This window comes from Balaenoptera borealis, assembly GCF_965194805.1.
Source record: "Balaenoptera borealis genome assembly, chromosome: 5".
In the NCBI taxonomy this organism is placed as follows: Eukaryota; Metazoa; Chordata; class Mammalia; order Artiodactyla; family Balaenopteridae; genus Balaenoptera; species Balaenoptera borealis.
Genome location: NC_138862.1, coordinates 65,906,275 through 65,924,918, shown reverse-complemented (window position 1 = coordinate 65,924,918; position 18,644 = coordinate 65,906,275). Strand labels below are relative to the sequence as shown.

The window sequence follows — 18,644 nt, the reverse complement described above, 5'->3', positions numbered from 1 at the left end:
TGGGCAAACAATTAATTGTTGGATGAAACTGCCCCATGCAGGGCAGGATGTTTAGTATCCATGCCAGCCTACCTCCCCCAAACCCAACCCATTTGTCTCATCATTATTACATACAAAAATACCATCCAGGTTTCCAAATGTCCCTGGGGGTGATAGGTCATAGCCTAGTTTAATATGCTCTGGGCTGGGATCTTCTCTGCATTGCTAAATAATAGTGGTGATAAAGGAATCACTGTCCTTTTCTTTATTTTAAGGGTAAAGCTTCTCAAGTCTCACCTTTAGTATTATGTTTATCGAAGATAACCTTTATTAAGTTCCTAAAATTTCCTTCTGATCTCAGCTTATTTAGAGTTTATAACATGAATGCATGTTGAATGTTATCAAACAGTACTTTTCCTGCACCTATAGAAGCATTTTTCTGACATTTTCTGTTAAAATGGTAAAATGCATTGGTTAGTTTTCTGATATTGTACTAAACTTGATTTTGTACAATTAACCCATTTGGTTATGATAAGTCATCTTTTTAAAATACTACAAGAGGGCTTCCCGGGTGGCACAGTGGTTAAGAATCCACCTGCCAATGCAGGGGACACGGGTTTGAGCCCTGGTCCGGGAATATCCCACATGCCGCGGAGCAATGAAGCCCATGTGCCACAACTACTGAGCCTGTGCTCTAGAGCCCGCAAGCCACAACTACTGAGGCCACGTGCCACAACTACTGAAGCCTGTGCACCTAGAGCCCGTGCTCCGCCACAAGAGAAGCCACGACATTGAGAAGCCCACACACCGCAACAAACTGTAGCCCCCGCTCACTGCAACTAGAGAAAGCCTGCGCACAATGAAGACCCAACACAGCCATAAATAAATAAATAAATAAATAAAGTGTACGATTCAATGGTGTTCATATAAAAATAAATAAATAAATAAATAAAATACTACAAGATTTGATTGCTGAACCTAGGGTTTCTGCTCCAGCAACTTGGGAGATGACCCTGCCCCAATAGGGCAGTGATGGCCACTGAGCAGAGAGGAAGGCCTGCCTCACACCTGGCTATGGCCCTACCCCCTCCATCTCCAACCCTACCTCCTACCAAGTTGATAGCTGCCAGCACACCCTGAGTAAACAAATGACTTCTGTTCATGTCAAATCTAGCTCTTCCACCAAAGGCACTGGGTACCTGCAGAGTATATAGGGACACTTGTACATAAGCCCACCCATTAAAGATCGCTGTAGGTAACTGTTTCACCTAAATTCATAGAGACAGAGAAAGTTAAGCAAAATGAAAAGACACAGGAATGCATCTCAATTGAAAGAGCAAGAAAAAAACCTCTGGAAAAAATAGTGAAACAGAAATAAACAATTTATAAGATAAAAAATTCAAAGCATTAGTAATAAGAATGCAAGCTGAATTAGGGAAAAGAATAGATGAGCAGAGTGAGAATTTTAACAAGGAACTAGAAAATATAAAAAAGAACCAGTTAGAACTGAAGAATACAATAACTGACATCAAAAACACACTAGAAGGGGGACTTCCCTGGTGGCTCAGTGGTTAAGAATCCACCTGCCAATGCAGGGGACATGGGTTCGAGCCTTGGTCTGGGAAGATCCCACATGCCGTGGAGCAACTAAGCCTGTGCACCACAACTACTGAGCCTGTGCTCTAGAGCCCGCAAGCCACAACTACTGAGCCCATGTGCCACAACTACTGAAGCCTGTGTGCCTAGAGCCTGTGCTCCACAACGAGAAGCCACTGCAATGAGAAGACTGTGCACCGCAACTAAGAGTAGCCTCCACTCACCACAACTAGAGAAAGCCTGCATGCAGCAACAAAGACCCAACACAGCCAAAAATAAATAAATAAATAAATAAATTAATAAAAAAGAAGATGAATAAAAGCTTGTCTTTAAAAAAAACCACACACTAGAAAGAATGAATAGCAACTAAGTGATAAAGAAGAATGCATAAGTGATCTGGAAGATGGAATAATGGAAATCACCCAATCAGTGCAGTAAAAAGAAAAACAAACTTTAAAAAATGAGAACAGTTTAAGAGATCTCTGGGATAACATCAAGTGTACCAACATTCCCATTATAGGGGTTTCAGAAGGAGAAGAGAGAGAAAGGTTGTGAAATGTATTTGAATAAATTATGACTGAAAACTTCTGGAACCTGAAGAAGGAAACAAATATCCAAGTACAGGAAGCAAAGAAAGTTCCAAACAAGATGAACCAAAACAGACCCACATCAAGATAAATCATAATGAAAATGGTAAAAATTAAAGAGAGAATTCTGAAGGCAGCAAGAAAAAAACAAAGAGTCATTTACAAGGGAATACCCATAAGGCTGATGTCTCTGCAGAGACTCTGCAGGCCAGAGAGAGTGACATGATATATTCAAAGTGCTAAAAGAGAAAAATCTGCAACCTAGGATACTCTATCCAGCAGGATTATCATTTAGAATTGAAGGGGAGATAAAGAACTTCTCAGACAAGCAAAAAACTAATAGAGCTCATCAATACTAAACCTACCCTAAAAGATATGTTAAAGGGTCTTCTGTAAGTGGAAAGAAAAGGCTATAATAAAAGGTAAGAATCTATGTGGAGGAGGGGCGTAAAAAGGTAGATATTTTGAATAGGTGTGAACTTAAATTACTACCATTTAAAACAAGTAGATGTAGTTATAGGTCATAATACAGGAATTCCATGGTAACCACAAATCAAAAACCTACAACAGATACACAAAAATGGAGAGGAAAGGAACATAAGCATACTAGTAAGAAAATCATCAAACCACAAAGGAAGAAAAAGAAACTAAAAGAAGAAGAAAAGAACAGGAAAGACCTACAAAAACAACCAGAAAACAAGTAACAAAATGGCAGTAAGTACATAACTATCAACAATTACTTTAAATGTCAATGAACTAAATGCTCCAATCAAAAGACATAGGGTGGCTGAATGGATAAAAACGCAAGACCCATCTCTAGGCTGCTTACAAAAGACTCACTTCAGAACTAAAGACACACAGAGACTGAAAGTGAGAGGACGGAAAAAGATATTTCATGAAACAGAAACGACGAGAAAACGAGGGTAGCAATACTCATATCAGACAAAATATACTTTAAAACAAAGGCTATAAAGAAAGACAAAGAAGGGCATTATATAATGATAAAGAGATCAATAGAAGAGAGGATATTATACTCGTTAACATATATGCACCCAGTACTGGAGCACCTAAATATATAAATCAAATATTAACAGACAAAAGGGAGAAATTGACAGTAATATAACAATAGTAGAGGACTTTAACACCCTACTTATATCTTTGGACAGATCATCCAGACAGAAAATCAATAAGGCATTAGTGGTCTTAAATGATACAATAGACCATATGTTGGACTTAATGGATATCTACAGTACATCCATCCAAAAACAGCAGAATACACATTCTTTTCAAGTGCATATGGAATATTCTCCAGGACAGATCACATACTAGGCCATAAAACAAGTCTCAACAAATCTAATAGAAATTATATCAAGCATTTTTTCTGACCACAACAGTATGAAACTAAAAATCAATTATGGCAAGAAAAATGAGAAAAGCACACACATGTAGAGACTAAACAACATGCTACTAAAAACCAAAGGATCAATGAAGAAATCAAAAAGAAAATCAGAAAATATCTTGACAAATGAAAATGGAAACACAACCTTCCGAAAATTTATGGGATGCAGCAAAAGCAGTTCTAGAAGGGAATTTTGTAGCAATACAGGCCTTCCTCAAGAAACAAGAAAAATCTCAAATAAACAACCTAACCTACCACCTAAAGGAATTAGAAAAAGAAGAGCGAAGCCCAAAGTCAGCAGAAGGAAGGAAATAATAAAAATCAGAGAGGAAATAAATAGAGCAAAAAAAAAAATTAGAAAAGATCAATGAAACCAAGAACTGGTTCTTTGAAAAGATAAACAAAATTGATAAAACTTTAGCCAGGCTAACAAGAAAAGAGAGAGGACCCAGGTAAACAAAACAAGAAGCAAAAGACGAGAAGTAACAACCAATAACACAGAGATTTACAAACTTATAACAAAGTACTACTAACAGTTATAAGCCAACTAATTGGACAACCTAGAAGAAATGGAGAAATTTCTAGAAACACACAAACTTCCAAGACTGAATGAGGAGGAAAAAGATCATCTCAACAGACAGATCACTAGTAGTGAAATTGAATTTGTAATTTAAAAAACTCCTACCAAACAAAAATCCGGGACCAGTCATCTTCACAGGGGAATTTTACCAAACATATAAAGAAGAGCTAATAATATCCTTCTCAAACTAATCCAAACACTTGAAGAGAATGAAACACTCCCAAATTCATTCTATGAGGCTACCACTACCCTGATATCAAAACCAGACAAAGACGCTGCAAAAAAAAAGATTACAGGCCAATATCTTTGATGAATATAGATACAAAAATCCTCAACAAAATATTAGCAAACTGAATCCAACAATATATAAAAAGGATCATACACCATGATCAAGTGAGATTTATTTGAGGGATGCAAGGATGGTTCAGTATTTGCAAATCAATCAATGTGATACACCACAGTAACAAAAGGAAGGAGAAAAATCACACAATCATTTCAATAGATACAGAAAAAGCATTTGACAAAATTCAAAATCCATTCATGATAAAAACTATCATTGACGTTGGTATAGAGGGAACACATTTCAGCATAATAAAGGCCATTTATGACAAACTCACAGCTAACATCATACTCAAAGGTGAAAAGCTTTCAGTCTTTACTCTAAAATAAGAAAAAGACAAGGATGCCCACTCTCACCCCTTCTATTTAATGTAGTATTGGAAGTTCTAGTCACAGCAATCAGACAAGAAAAAAAATGCATCCAAATTAGAAGGGAAGAAGTAAAACTATCACTCTTTGTGTATGACATGATACTATATATAGAAAACCCAAAGTCGTGACATGATACTATATATAGAAAACCCAAAGTCTAATACCCGAAAAGGTATTAGAACCAAAAATGAGTTCAGCAAAGTTGCAGGATACAAGATTAATACACAGAAATCTTTTACTTTTCTATATACTAACAATGAACTATCAGAAAGAGAAAGCAAAACAGAAAAAAATCCCATTCAAAATCCCATCAAAAAGAGTAAAATACTAAGAATAAACTTAACCAAGGAGGTGAGAGACCTATACTCTAAAAACTATAAAACACTGATGAAGGAATTTAGAAATGATACCAAGAAATGGAAAAATATCCTGTGTTTTGGATTGGAAGAATTAATATTGTTAAAATGTCCATACCACCCAAAGCAATCTACAGATTTAATTCAATCCCTAACACAATACCCATGACATTTCAACAGAACTAGAACAAATAATCCTAAAATTCATATGAAACCACAAAAGACTCCAAATTGCCAAAGTAATTTGAGAAAAGAGAACAAAGCTGGATGTATCATGCTCCCTGACTTCAGACTATACTACAAAGCTACAGTAATGAAAACAGCATGGTACTGGCACAAAAACAGATATAGAGATCAATGGAACAGAATAGAGAACTCAGAAATAAACTCATACTCCTATGATCAATTAATCTATGACAAAGGAGGCAAGAATATACAATGGAGAAAATACAGTCTCTTCAATAAATGGTACTGGGAAAACGAGACAGATACATGTAAAAGAATGAAATTAGAACATTCTCTCACAACATATACAAAATAAACTCAAAATGGACTAAAGACCTAAGTGTAAGACCTGAAACCATAAAATTCCTAGAAGAAAACATAGGCAGAACACTCTGACATAAATCATAGCCATATTCTTCTGGATCTGTCTCCTAAGGCAAAGGAAACAAAAGCAAAAATAAACAAATGGGACCTAGTTAAACTCAAAAGCTTTTGCACAGCAAAGGAAATCACTGACAAAATGAAAAGACAACCTACTGAAAGGGAGAAAATATTTGCAAGTGATATAACTGACAAGTGTTTAATATCAAAATATATAAACAGCTCATACAACTCAATATCTAAAAAACCAAACAACCCAATTAAAAAATGGACAAAAGAGCTGAAGAGACATTTTTCCAAAGAAGACATACAGATGGCCAACAGGCACATGAAAAGATGCTCAACATCACTAATCATCAGAGAAATGTAAACCACAATCAGATGTCACCTCACACCTGTCAGAATGGCTATCACCAAAAAGTCTACAAATAACAAACATTGGGAAGGATGTAGAGAAATAGGAACCCTTGTACACTGCTGGTAGAAATTAAAATTGATGCAGCCACTATGGAAAACAGGAGGTTCCTCAAAAAACTAAAAATAGAACTACCATATGATGCAGCAATTCCACTCCTGGGTATATATTCCCCCCCCAAAAAACTACCCCAAAACACTAACTTGAAAAGATACATGCACCCCAATGTTCATAGCAGCATTACTTACAGTAGCCAAGATATGGAAGCAACCCAAGAATCCATCAACAGGTGAATGGATTAAGAAGATGTGGTGTATATATACAATGGAATTTACTCAGCTATAAAAAAGGAATAAATTTCTGCCATCTGCAACAACGTAGATGGACCTAGAGCATATTATCCTCAGTGAAATAAGCCAGACGGAGAAAGACATAGTGTATGTTATCACTTACATGTGGCATCTAAAAAATAAAACAAAGGAGCGTATATAACAAAACAGAAACAACCTCACATAGAAAACAAACTAGTGGATACCAATGAGGAGAGGGAAGGGGTGGGAGGGCGAGACAGGGGTACGGGATTAAGAGATACAAACTACTATGTATAAAATAGATAAGCAATGATGATATATTATACAGCACATGGACATACAGCCATTATTTTGTAATAACTTTAAATGGAGTATAATCTATTAAAAATTCACTATGCTGTACACCTGAAACTAATATAATCTTAATTTTTAAATGTAGGGCAAAAGTGATGCATAGTGTTCTCTTATAGTCCCTAAATCGTTTAGTCTATAGTATGTCCCTCTTCCAATTCTAATACTCTTTATTTGCAACTTCTGTCTTTGTTCTTGATGTTTCCCACAAGAAGTTTCAGTATATTATTAATCTTTATCCAAAAAATTTATGATCGTAATGACTATTTCTTCTGCCTTTTTAAGGTTTCTTATTGGTTTCTGATTTAAAATTTATTATTTACTTAACTTGTGAAGATTAAATAAGTTAAAAACATAAAGCACTTGGAACAGTTCTTGGCACATAGCACTCAATGTTTTTCTTAGTGCTTTCGGTGTCAACCTTTTACTGTGTCATTATTTTTTACTTATTTTTATGCAAACATTCTACTAAAGTATAATATACACACAGAAAGGTACACAAAGGAACATCCCAAATAACCAGCACTCACATCAAGGAACAGAATTTACCAGAACCCTAGATTGCCCATCATACTCCCTCCCAGTCTCTACTTGCCTCAAGGATAGCCACCAGCCTGAATCCTAACATATTAATTTAGTTCTGATAGGTTTTGATCTTCATATAAATGAAATCAAAATGTAGGTACTCTTTAGTGTCTTACTTCTTTTGCTCAGCAATATGTATGTGAGATTCACCCATGTGGTTATGTGTAGCTGTACTTTCATTCTCATTACTATATAGTATTCCACTGAGTGAACATACTACAGGTTATTCATCCGTTCTATGGTTGATGGACATCTGGGTTGTTTTCAGTTCAGAGTTACTATGAATAGTGCTGCTATGAACATTCTTGCATTGTCTCTTGGTGAAAATTATATATGCATTTCTTATAGTAGAGCTAAGTACTCACTTTTCTTGTGTATATAGTGAGGGATGACGTTCCTGGGTTGTAGGTATTGTGTCAGCTTTAGAAGATACTACCAGTTTCCAAAGAATGGTTGCAATATATACATGCAGTATATGAAATTCTCTTTGCTTCAAATCCTTATCATCACTTAGTAATATCAATCTTTTTAACATTGGTTATTCTGGTATGTCTGTAGTATCAAACTGAGATTTTAATTTGCATTTCCCTGATGACTAATCAGGTTGAACACTGTTTCATATGTTGATTGGCCATTTGAAAACCCGTTTTATCAAGTGACTGCTCACATCATTTGCTAACTTTTCTATTGGGTCGTCTTTTTCTTGTTGATTTGTAGGATTTCTTTATGTGTTCTAGATATGAGTCTTCTGTCATATGTAGGTATTGCAAATATCTTCTCCCAATATGTGGTTTGCCTTTTCACTATCTTAATGTATTTTGGTGAACAGAGGTTCTTAATTTTAATGTGATCTAATTTCTTAATTTTCCCTTTATGGTTAGCATTTTTTGTTCTATTTAATAAAATGTGTGCCTACCCAAGATCATGAAAATATTCTCTTATGTTTCCTTCTAAATTTTTGTTTCACCTTTCACATTTAGACATCTGGGATTGGTTCAGTTTATGGTGTGAACTAAGAATCGAGTCACTGTTTTCAAGATGACTATCTAATTGACTCAGCACCATTTATTGAAAAGGTCATTTTTTTTCTAGTGTACTGTAGTACTATCTTTGTCTTAAGTCAGATGATATCTACTTGTGGGTTAATTTCTGGACTCCCTATTCTGTAACAATGATCTATTTGTGTACCTTTGAGAATATACCACACTGTGTAATTACTGCAGCTTTAAAGTAAGTCTTTGTATCTCATAGTGTATACTGTTCTGTTTCTTCACATTTGCCTTGGCTACTTTTGACCCTTTGACATTTCCATATTAATTTTAGAATCAGGTTATCAATTTACACACACACACACACACACACACACGTTGGGTTTTATTGTTTGTTTTTCCCAGTACTGCCTGGAGGTAGAAATCAGAATCAAAGTTCACTTTTGCACATGGATATCTAATTGTTTCATCAACATTTATTGAAAAGACCTCCTTTTTCCCACTGAATATAGTGGCATCTTTCTCATAAATCAAATGACTATAAATGTGGAGTGAGAAATCGGCCAGTTCAAAGGAGCCCAGAGCCATAATTATTTCCTTGAAATACTACAGCCAAGTTATTTCCACATTCAGTTTCTTAATGCATAATCAGATCTACAGCAGGTCTCGCCATGGCTTACCACATGCAAACTCTTTTATGTGAAATACATTAAGCGTCTTGTTCAAATCACCTAAATCCTAACTTTTGATAGCTTAATCTGAAAGAGGAGCATTAAAAAATCTTCCACTGTGAATAGGAATTTGTCCATGTTTCCTTGTGATTCAATCAATTTTACTTTATATTTTGAGTCTATGCAGACTAAATTCCAATTCATAACAGATATAACTTCTGGTGGGTTTTTCCTTTTATAACTATTTCATGTTCTTCATTATCCCTTTTACTGTTTTCTGATTAACTTTGGTCTAATATTAACATTGTTACACCAGCTTTTTTTGCGTCAGCTTTCAGTATATTTTCCACTCCTTTATTTTCAAAGTGATAATGCTATTTTATAAATAGCAAGCTGTTTTTGCTGGGTTTTAATGAATTCAATCCAAGAATTTTTTAATAGGCAAGTTTAAGTCACTTTTATTATATATTTTGATTATTAAAATATTTGAACATTTTCCCTACACTTTACTATGTATTTTCTATTTATCGTGTTTTTTCTTTGCATTTTCCCCCATTTCTACTGTTATTTCCACTTTTTCCCCTTTACCAATTGTGAAATGATATATTTCTTCTCTTTTTTCCAGAGGTTACACACAAATTTTTTAACCTAGAAATTTCCACTCATAGTTTTCTAATAAAGTCTAAAGCTAATTAATATTGCTCTCTCTCCAAAAGAAAATAGAATTTTCACATGCTTTATTCTTATTTCTTCTTAACTCCAGTACTCAGTGTGGTTCTTAAACCAGCAGGAGCAGCAGCATCTGCGAGCTTGGTAGAAATGCAAATTCTCCACCCTTTCTCAGACCTAGTAAATCAGAATCTCTGGGACGGGGCCATGAATCAGTGTTTTAACAAGCTCACCAGATGATTCTTATTCATGCTAAAGTCTGAAAAGGACTGATCTAGAGCAGAGGTCAGCAAACTTTCTCTGTGAAAGGCCAGTGAGTAAATACATGAGGCTTTGTGGGCCACACAGTCTCTTTCAGTTACTCAATTCTGCATGGCAGTGCAAAAGCAGGCAAGGACACTACGTAACAAATAAGTTTGGCTGTATTCCAATAAAACCATTTTAGGGTCACTGGAATTTTAATCTCATATCATTTTCACATGTCACAAAATAGTACAAATAATTTTCACATGTCACAAAATAGTACAAATAATTTTCACATGTCGCAAAATAGGTTTTTTTCATCCATTTTTAAATGTAAAAATCATCCTTAACTTGCAGGCCATATAAAAAAAGGCAATAGGCCAAACTGGCCTATGGACCATAGTTTGCCAATTCTGATCTAGAGTTTTAGTACTTGCTTCATTCTTATTTTTTTTTTTAAGTATCATTTTTAAAAACTCAACACTTTAAATTTTTAATTACATATCTTTCTCTTTTTTTTGCTCATCATGTTCTTAAACCCTGCTTCTTCCTTTTGGGCTTATTTTTCTTCTTGTTGAAGTATGTCCTTTTGTTCTTCCTTTTCGGATTAATAGCTAACATGTATAGAATGATTATTTACATACTAAGCACTGGTCTAAGCACATTACATAAGTGAATTTAAATTAATCTTTACAATATCCTATGAGATAGACCTATGAAATGTCCTATCCTGTGAAAGTGTCCTTATTTCACCTTCACTCCTGAATAACAGTTTGGCTGGTATAAGAATTCTAGATTTGGGATTATTTTCCCACAGCACTTTAAAGATAATACTACAAAATGCCCACCTGGAGTACTCCTGCTCTTAGAGAACCTGGAATTCCTTGCATAAATGGCCCCAAGCCCACTTCCAAAATCTACATGGGCCTCTTCTCAGGATTCAGACTCCTGAGGGCAGACTATATGCTGCTGTTTGTTCACCCTTAAGCCCAAGGCATGGCCAAGAGGCAGCTGTTTGCAAGGATGTGTAAACAGAAAATGGAAAAGCCAGGTGGGGCAATCATATACATGCATGACAGGCCCCTCGTGATGTGGAACAGAGCCAGAGAAAAGGGCAGGCCACTAGACAGCCTCTCCCATTGCTGCCACATTCCAGCATGCAATCCCAAAGAGTCTAAGAATTTTAAATGTACATTTGTCCTTTCAACTTTTTTTTTTTTTTAATTTTTTTTATAGCTACTTTATTTATTTATTTATTTTTTTATTTTTGGCTGTGTTGGGTCTTCGGTTCGTGCGAGGGCTTTCTCTAGTTACGGCAAGTGGGGGCCACTCTTCATCGCGGTGCGGGGACCGCTCTTCATTGCGGTGCGCGGGCCTTTTCACTATCGCGGCCCCTCCCGTTGCGGGGCACAGGCTCCAGACGCGCAGGCTCAGTAGTTGTGGCTCACGGGCCCAGCTGCTCCGTGGCATGTGGGATCCTCCCAGACCAGGGCTCGAACCCGTGTCCCCTGCATTAGCAGGCAGACCCTCAACCACTGCGCCACCAGGGAAGCCCCCTCAACTTTTTAGAAAGATTTATTTGTGAAAAATATAGAACGTATTTTATCTAACAGATAGTAGCTTGATTTATAATTTTTAAACATCTATACATATATCAATAGTATATGGGCCTCTATTTGAACCTCCGCCCAGAGCCTCACCAATGAGGAGGTAGGCCTAACTCATGGAGGTTTTTATTGATACTTCAACCCCAGAGCTGCCAGTGGCAGGGCTCCAGATTAGGCCTTTTACCAAGTGAAGCACTTCTGAGCCCCTGCCCAGATTTTTTGTTTTAGATATCCTGGTTCTGGTCCTCCTGCAGCTCAATGCTAAGCCCTTGTCACACCAAGAGGTAAAGCCCAAGGCCCCAGGTAGGAGCACTTGGCTTAGACTGGCAGGCACTGGGCTTCAGTCCTATCTGTGGGCAGGAGAAAAGTTTCTGTCTCCTTTAGTTTAAGCAGGTAACTCAGATCTGCTCCCCACCGTTCAGAGTCCCTGCTTACCATCACAGGTTCCCAGCTATTTCTTTCTTTTAGGAAGAAGTCTCCACTTCTAGACTATGGAAATTTTCCTCCTTGCTTTTAAGTGTGGTTATTAATCTTTATAATATGTTTTTTATGTGCTCAGAGCAAAGGGAAAGATTTCAGCATACTTTTAACCTGTCATCTAGACCTGAAATTAGAGCCTCTGGTTTAAAGTGTGGGTGTCAAGAATGCTTAATCTGTATTCATAAAGTGGGCCAGGAAACAAGAATCAAAACTAGAACTCAGATATGAACATCTTCTTGGCCTGTGATGCAGAATTGATCACAGCAATTAATTACATTGGGGAAACAAAAGTGATCTCATTTTAATAAAAATCATTACAGTGTACCAACTATCTCCATGACCTTAGAGGAGTCAGCCTCTCTGGTTCTCAGCTTCCCAGCTACAATCAAGTGAGTTCAATAAGCTAAGCCTAATAGTTTCTAAAGGTCCCTTCTCTTATTAATTTTTATAGTTTCACATAATAAGGGCCTAGACCAGAGTGAATTTCTATACTCTGAGAGTGAATTTCTGAGCCTGGAAGATATTAGAATTTCAGAGATAATATCAAAAGAAATCATCCAAATCATCAAATAAAGTATATATAAGGGAGCCTTGATAAATTGCAAGATATTTTAGCAAAGAAAGATAATATTATTACATATGTTGGAATACGCATTCAGTATTATACACTCAAGAAAGGTTTATGTGTAAAGAAGGAGTATGAATGCCTCAGTGAAAAAGAACTGATTCACTGGGAGAAACAGTGAGAAGAGGGAGGGGAGTCGTCAGCAAAGTAACCACAAAATTAAGCCAAAATATAACTTCAGCTTCAGGGGAAAAGGACAATAAGCCTCCTTACAGTGAAAAGGGCGTAAATACCTTTGAACAAATCTATCAGAAAATGTATGAGTCTATGAAGTAGCCCTACTGAGCAAGACGCTTTAAATAGCAATACTTTAAACCACAGTTGCCTCTATGTGTGTCATTTCCAAGAACTCAGTAGCATGTGTGCTTATCAGGACTGTCATCTGCAAATATTCAAAAGAATTACCAACTCACCCCAAGTGAGAGTTGCCAGGGTCAGCAGTTCAGGGATGGAATCCTGACATACTATGTATTCTGGAGAATACAGGTCTGTTTGAACTTCGGCATCGCGATAATCAGTCTGAGTGCCCACAGTATACTTTGAAGGAATGGGGAGGTACTTAGTAGAAGGAGGAGGAAAAGTATATGGCTCTGCCCTAAAAGAGAAAATCATTTTAAAAATTAAAACCTGACACAATCACTTTATACCTATCAATAGGTTTTGAAACATATATGATAAAGAGTTAAACAGTCTTTCTATATAAAATGCCCTTGTGAATCAATAAGACAGTTAAATAGCCACAGAGAAATGGGTAAAGGACAGTCCAGAAAACAAAAAGTAAAACTTCTAACAATCATATGAAAAGATAATGAACATAACTAGTAATCTAAGAAAAGTAAATTAAAACAGCAAGATGCTATTTTATTATATAACATAAGCAATGATTTAAAAGTTTGAAAGTACCTAGCATCAATGAAGTTGTGAAGAAACAGACATTCTCATAAACTGTTGATGGAAATACAAATAGGTACAACCTAACTAACAGGTAACTTATCAATATATATCAAACCCTTAAAATACCCTTTTGCCCCAGCAATTGTACTCCTAGGAATTTATTGTAGGAAATAATTCAATGACTGTGCAAAGATATATGCAAACATGTTTACAAAGTCTCATTTATTAGAGTAAAAAACTTTTTTTAATGGCCAATTTTATTTTTAAAAAATGGTTATACCTGGAGTCATTAGGCATCAACCTTGGACCCATTATTTTCACCTTTGTTTTTTTCATTCTGTCTATTTTTAAATACAAAAAACCTCTTTAATTCACTTAAACATATGCCCACCCTTACACATAATTTCTTAAACAATAAGTATGACAGCACATATGGTTTAATGTTTCAGTGCAGTGTTTTCTTGTGCTTTTGAGTTTGCATCCCTCAATCCCTTTTTCTTCCTTATCCACCTGTAGCAGTACCTTCTCTATATACCCAATATCTAGGGTATGTATCTCAGTTGTATCCTTGAATTATATCTTCCATATTTTTTTGCACACTTATTTTCTACACTGACACAAATATACACAAATATAGTGTTATTTTATCATTTGACTAACATGAAATCATACTATAAATACATTTTTGCATCTTGCTTTTTCGACTAAACAACACTTCACGGAAACCCTTCCCAATCTACTCATGTGACTCTTTCAAAAAAAAAAATTACAAACTTAATCACCATCAGTAGAAAAGTTGTTTTTTAAAAAATGGCACATACATAATGGAATTTATCCAGCTATTAAAACTTACAATGTAATGTATATTTATGAACAAACAAAAATGTCTATGATCCAAAGTAAAGTAGAAAAAATAACACTGTAAAGCAGTATGTACATTAGGAGTACATTTTTATGTTTTTAAAGACTGTGTTATTAGGCACATAAAAATGCCTAGATGGACACACAATAATGAAAGCAATTATTTCTAGATAGTAGGGTTATAGAGAGAATTTTTTTCATGTTTATAGTCTTCCGAATTTTCTAACTTTTTTTTTAACCTGTATATATACTACTTATAAAATAAGAAAAAAATATATAACCATTTCCATTTAAAATAAATCATTTTGAAGAATTGGTTAAATTACACAAACAATAAATAATGGAAAAAAAGAGAGAGATTTCCATTATGAAAAAGTCAAAGGCAAGGGGAGGTGCTTATACATGAGCACAGCATGTACAGCTTAGCTCAAAGAAAAATGCATTTCAAGCCAATTAGAAAGAAGTGTCTATTTGACATTTCGACCTGTGATGGAACAGTACTTTAAATTGTTTTTAATGCTGAATTCTAACAGGCATTGAAATCATTTTTCAGCAGCTGCTATTAATTTCTAACACATGTAGACATATAGTTTCTTAAGTTTTCAGCAGAAAGTATGCTACTATAAAAATTCTACTTGAGGAAATAACTTCAAATTAGCTTTATCATCACAGATCATGTGAATATTATAACACCATAAGTTGAATCAAGAGAATTACTGTTTTCTAAATTAAATAATTTCACATTTGACCCATCTGATCAAATGTGCTAGGATTATGGTAAAGCCTGAGGAATCCTTCTGACTAAGCTTTCTGCTGACTTGGGACCCTTCTATGTGGGTCTGAGGATAGGACGCAAAAGAGGAATGCTACTTTGACAAAAAGTCCTATGCAACTCAATAGTACAGTTTCTTTCCCAACCGACTTGTTATTTTTCTCCAACCTATTCTTTTTCTCTCCATTTCAGTTGGTTTTAGAGGAGAGTAAAATGTGAATAAGAAAGAGCAAGAATCTCTTTCCCACCTCTGCCCAACCTCGATCGGGACCCAATGCCAGAAAGACTCCATATCTGCTTCCTACTTGGCTTGAGCCCTGCCTTGTCGTGGATCCCATCCTCAGCCTTACTAAGTCTGGCTTTGGTATCTTTACAGCAGCCACTGCTGCTCTATTCCCTTCATCCAGGCCCCTCATCCTCTACTATGGGCCACTACCAGGAATATGTACTGTCTGCCACACCCAGTCTTCTAGATTTTCCCTTCCAGCCCCAAGTGAATTGCACACAAAGAGGAGCTTCACAAAGCTAGCAAATCTTGTTTTGTTATTATGAACTCTATTGAATGTCTGCATTTTTTAAAGGCAATTTTTTAGAGCAATCTTAGGTTCATAGCAAAATTGAAAAGAAGGAACATAAACTTCCCATATACCCCCTGCCCCACACATGCATAGCCCGACACATTATCAACATGACTCACCAGAGTGGTAGCTTTGTTACAATTGATGAACCTCCATTGATACTTCACAGTCACCCAAAGCCCACAGTTTACTTTAAGGTTCACTCTTGGTGTTGTACATTATATGCGTATGGACAAATCCTTACATGTCTATGTATACATGTATAATAACGTGTATCCATCATTATAGTAACATACAGAGTATTTCCCCTACCCTTAAAATCCTCTGTGCTCCTATTCATCCTTTCCCCATTCCCCCCAACCCTCTGGCAACCAATGATCTTTTTACAATCTCCATAGTTTTGCCTTTTCCAGAATGTCATATAGTTGGAATCATACAGTATGTAACCTTTTCAGATTGGCTTCCTTCTCTTAACTATATGCATTTAAGATTCTTCCATGTCTTTTCATGACTTGATAGCTCAATTCTTTTTAGTGCTGAATAATATTATATTGTCTCAATGTACCATAGTTTATTTATCCATTCACCTACTGAAGGACATCTTGGTTACTTCCAAGTTTTGGCAATTATGAATAAAACCGCTATAAACATCTGTGAGCGGGTTTTTCTGTAGAGATAAGTTTTCAACCTCTTTGGGTAAATACCAAGGAGCAGGATTGCCAAATCATATGGTAAGAGTATGTTTAGTCTTGTAAGAAACTGCCAAACTGTCTTCTGAAGTGGCTATAGCATTTTGCATTCCCACCAAAAATGAAAGTTCCTGCTGCTCCACATTTGGTGGTGTTAGTGTTCCAGATTTTGCCCATTCTAACAGGTGTATAGCGGTATATTGTTTTAATTTGCATTTCCCTGATGACATGATGTGGAGCATCTTTTCATATCCTTATTTGCCATCTGTATATCTTCTTTGTGAGGTATTTGTTAAGGTCTTTGACCTTTTTTAAAATCAGGTTTTTTGTTTTCTTACTGTTGAGTTTTAGACTTCTTTGATTATTTTGGATAACAGTCCTTTATCAGATATGTCTTTTGCAAATATTTTCTCCTGGTCTGTGACTTGTCTTCTCATTCTACTGACATTGTCTTCTGTAGAGCAGAAGTTTTAAATTTCAGTGAAGTCCAGATTCTCCATTATTTCTTTAATGGATCATGACTTTGGTGTTGTATCTAAAAAGTCATCACCATACCCAAGATCATCTAGGTTTTTTTCCTATGTAATCTTTTAAGAGTTTTATATTTTTGTATTCTACATTTAGGTCTGTGATTATTTTGAGTTAATTTTGTGAAGGGTGTAAGGCTTGTGCCTAAATTCATTTTTTTGCACGTAGATGTCCAGTTGTTCCAGCATCATTTCTTTAAAAAGACTGTCTTTGCTCCATTGTATTGTGTGTTCTTTTTGTCGAAGATTAGTTGATTATATTTATGTGGGTCTATTTCTGGGCTCTCTATTCTATTTCATTCATCTATTTGTCTATTCTTTCCACAATACCACACTTTCATTATTATAAAAGTTTTACAGTAGGTCTTGAAGTCAGGTCATGTCAGTCCTCCAACTTTGTTCTTCTCCTTCTATATTGTGCTGCTTATTCTGAGTGTTTTGCCTCTTCATATAAACTTTAGAATCACTTTGTCAATATCCACAAAATAACTTGCAGGGATTTTGATTGAGATTACATGGACTCTATAAATCAAATTGGGAAGAACTGACATATTGACACTATTGAGTCTTCCTATCCATGAACATGGAATATTTCTCCAGTTACTTAGTTGTTCTTTGATTTCTTTCATCAAAGTTTTGTAGTTTTCCTCAAGTAGATCTTGTGTATATTTTATTAAATTTATACTCAAGTATTTCATTTGTTGATGCTAATGTAAATGGCACTGTGTTTTATATTTCAAATTCCACTTGTTCTATATAGGTATATAGGAAAGCAGCTGACTTTTGTATACTAACCTTATATCCTACAACTTTGCTATAATCACTTATTAGTTCCAGGAGGGTTTTTTTTTTTTTTTCAGTAAATTCTTTCATATTTTCTACATAGATGAATATGTCACCTGCTAAAAGACAGTTTTATTTCTTCCTTTCCAAACTGTATACCTTTTATTTCTTCTTCTTGTCTTATTGAATTAGCTACGACTTCCAGTATGATGTTGAAAGGGAGTGACGAGAGGGGACATCCTTGCCTTTTTCCTGACCTTAGTGGAAAAGCTTTGAGTTTCTCACCATTAAGTATGATGTAAGTTTTTGGTACACAGTCTTTATAAAGTTGTGTAACTCCTCTCTAATCCTCTCTAATCCAAGTTAACTGAGAGTTTTAATCATGAATGAGTATTGGATAATGTCAAATACTTTTTCTGGCCTCTAGTAATATGATCACGTGATTTTTCTTTTTCAGCCTGTTGATGTGATGCATTATATTAACTGATTTTCAAATGTAGAATCAACCTTGCATACCTGGGATAAATCCCACTTGGTTGTGGTGTATAACTCTTTTTATACATTGTTGGATTTGATTTGCTAATATTTTGTTGAGGATTTTCATGCCTACATTCATGAGAGATGTTGGTTTGTAGTTTTCTTTTAATGTCTTTGCCTGGTTTTAGTATTAGAGTAATGCTGGCCACAAAGAATGAGTTAGCTTCTATTATCTGAAAGAGACTGCAGAGAATGGTATAACTTCTTCCTTAAATGTTTGGTAGAATTCACCAGCAGACCCAT

General features: G+C 35.6%; 1 protein-coding gene across 14 annotated transcripts in view; it reads right to left on the bottom strand.

Moving 5' to 3' along the window:
- CFAP91 (cilia and flagella associated protein 91) overlaps positions 1–18,644 on the bottom strand; it is a 140,253-nt gene that overhangs the window by 88,048 nt on the left and 33,561 nt on the right. For all 14 annotated transcript variants that reach the window (XR_014245420.1, XR_014245421.1, XR_014245422.1 and 11 more), the window contains one exon: positions 13,174–13,355. Coding sequence is in view for 8 of the 14 variants with exons in the window: in XM_082394891.1 (XP_082251017.1) it covers positions 13,174–13,355 (182 nt within the window). In the remaining 6 variants the exon portion in view is untranslated. The remainder of the gene's footprint in view (positions 1–13,173; positions 13,356–18,644) is intronic.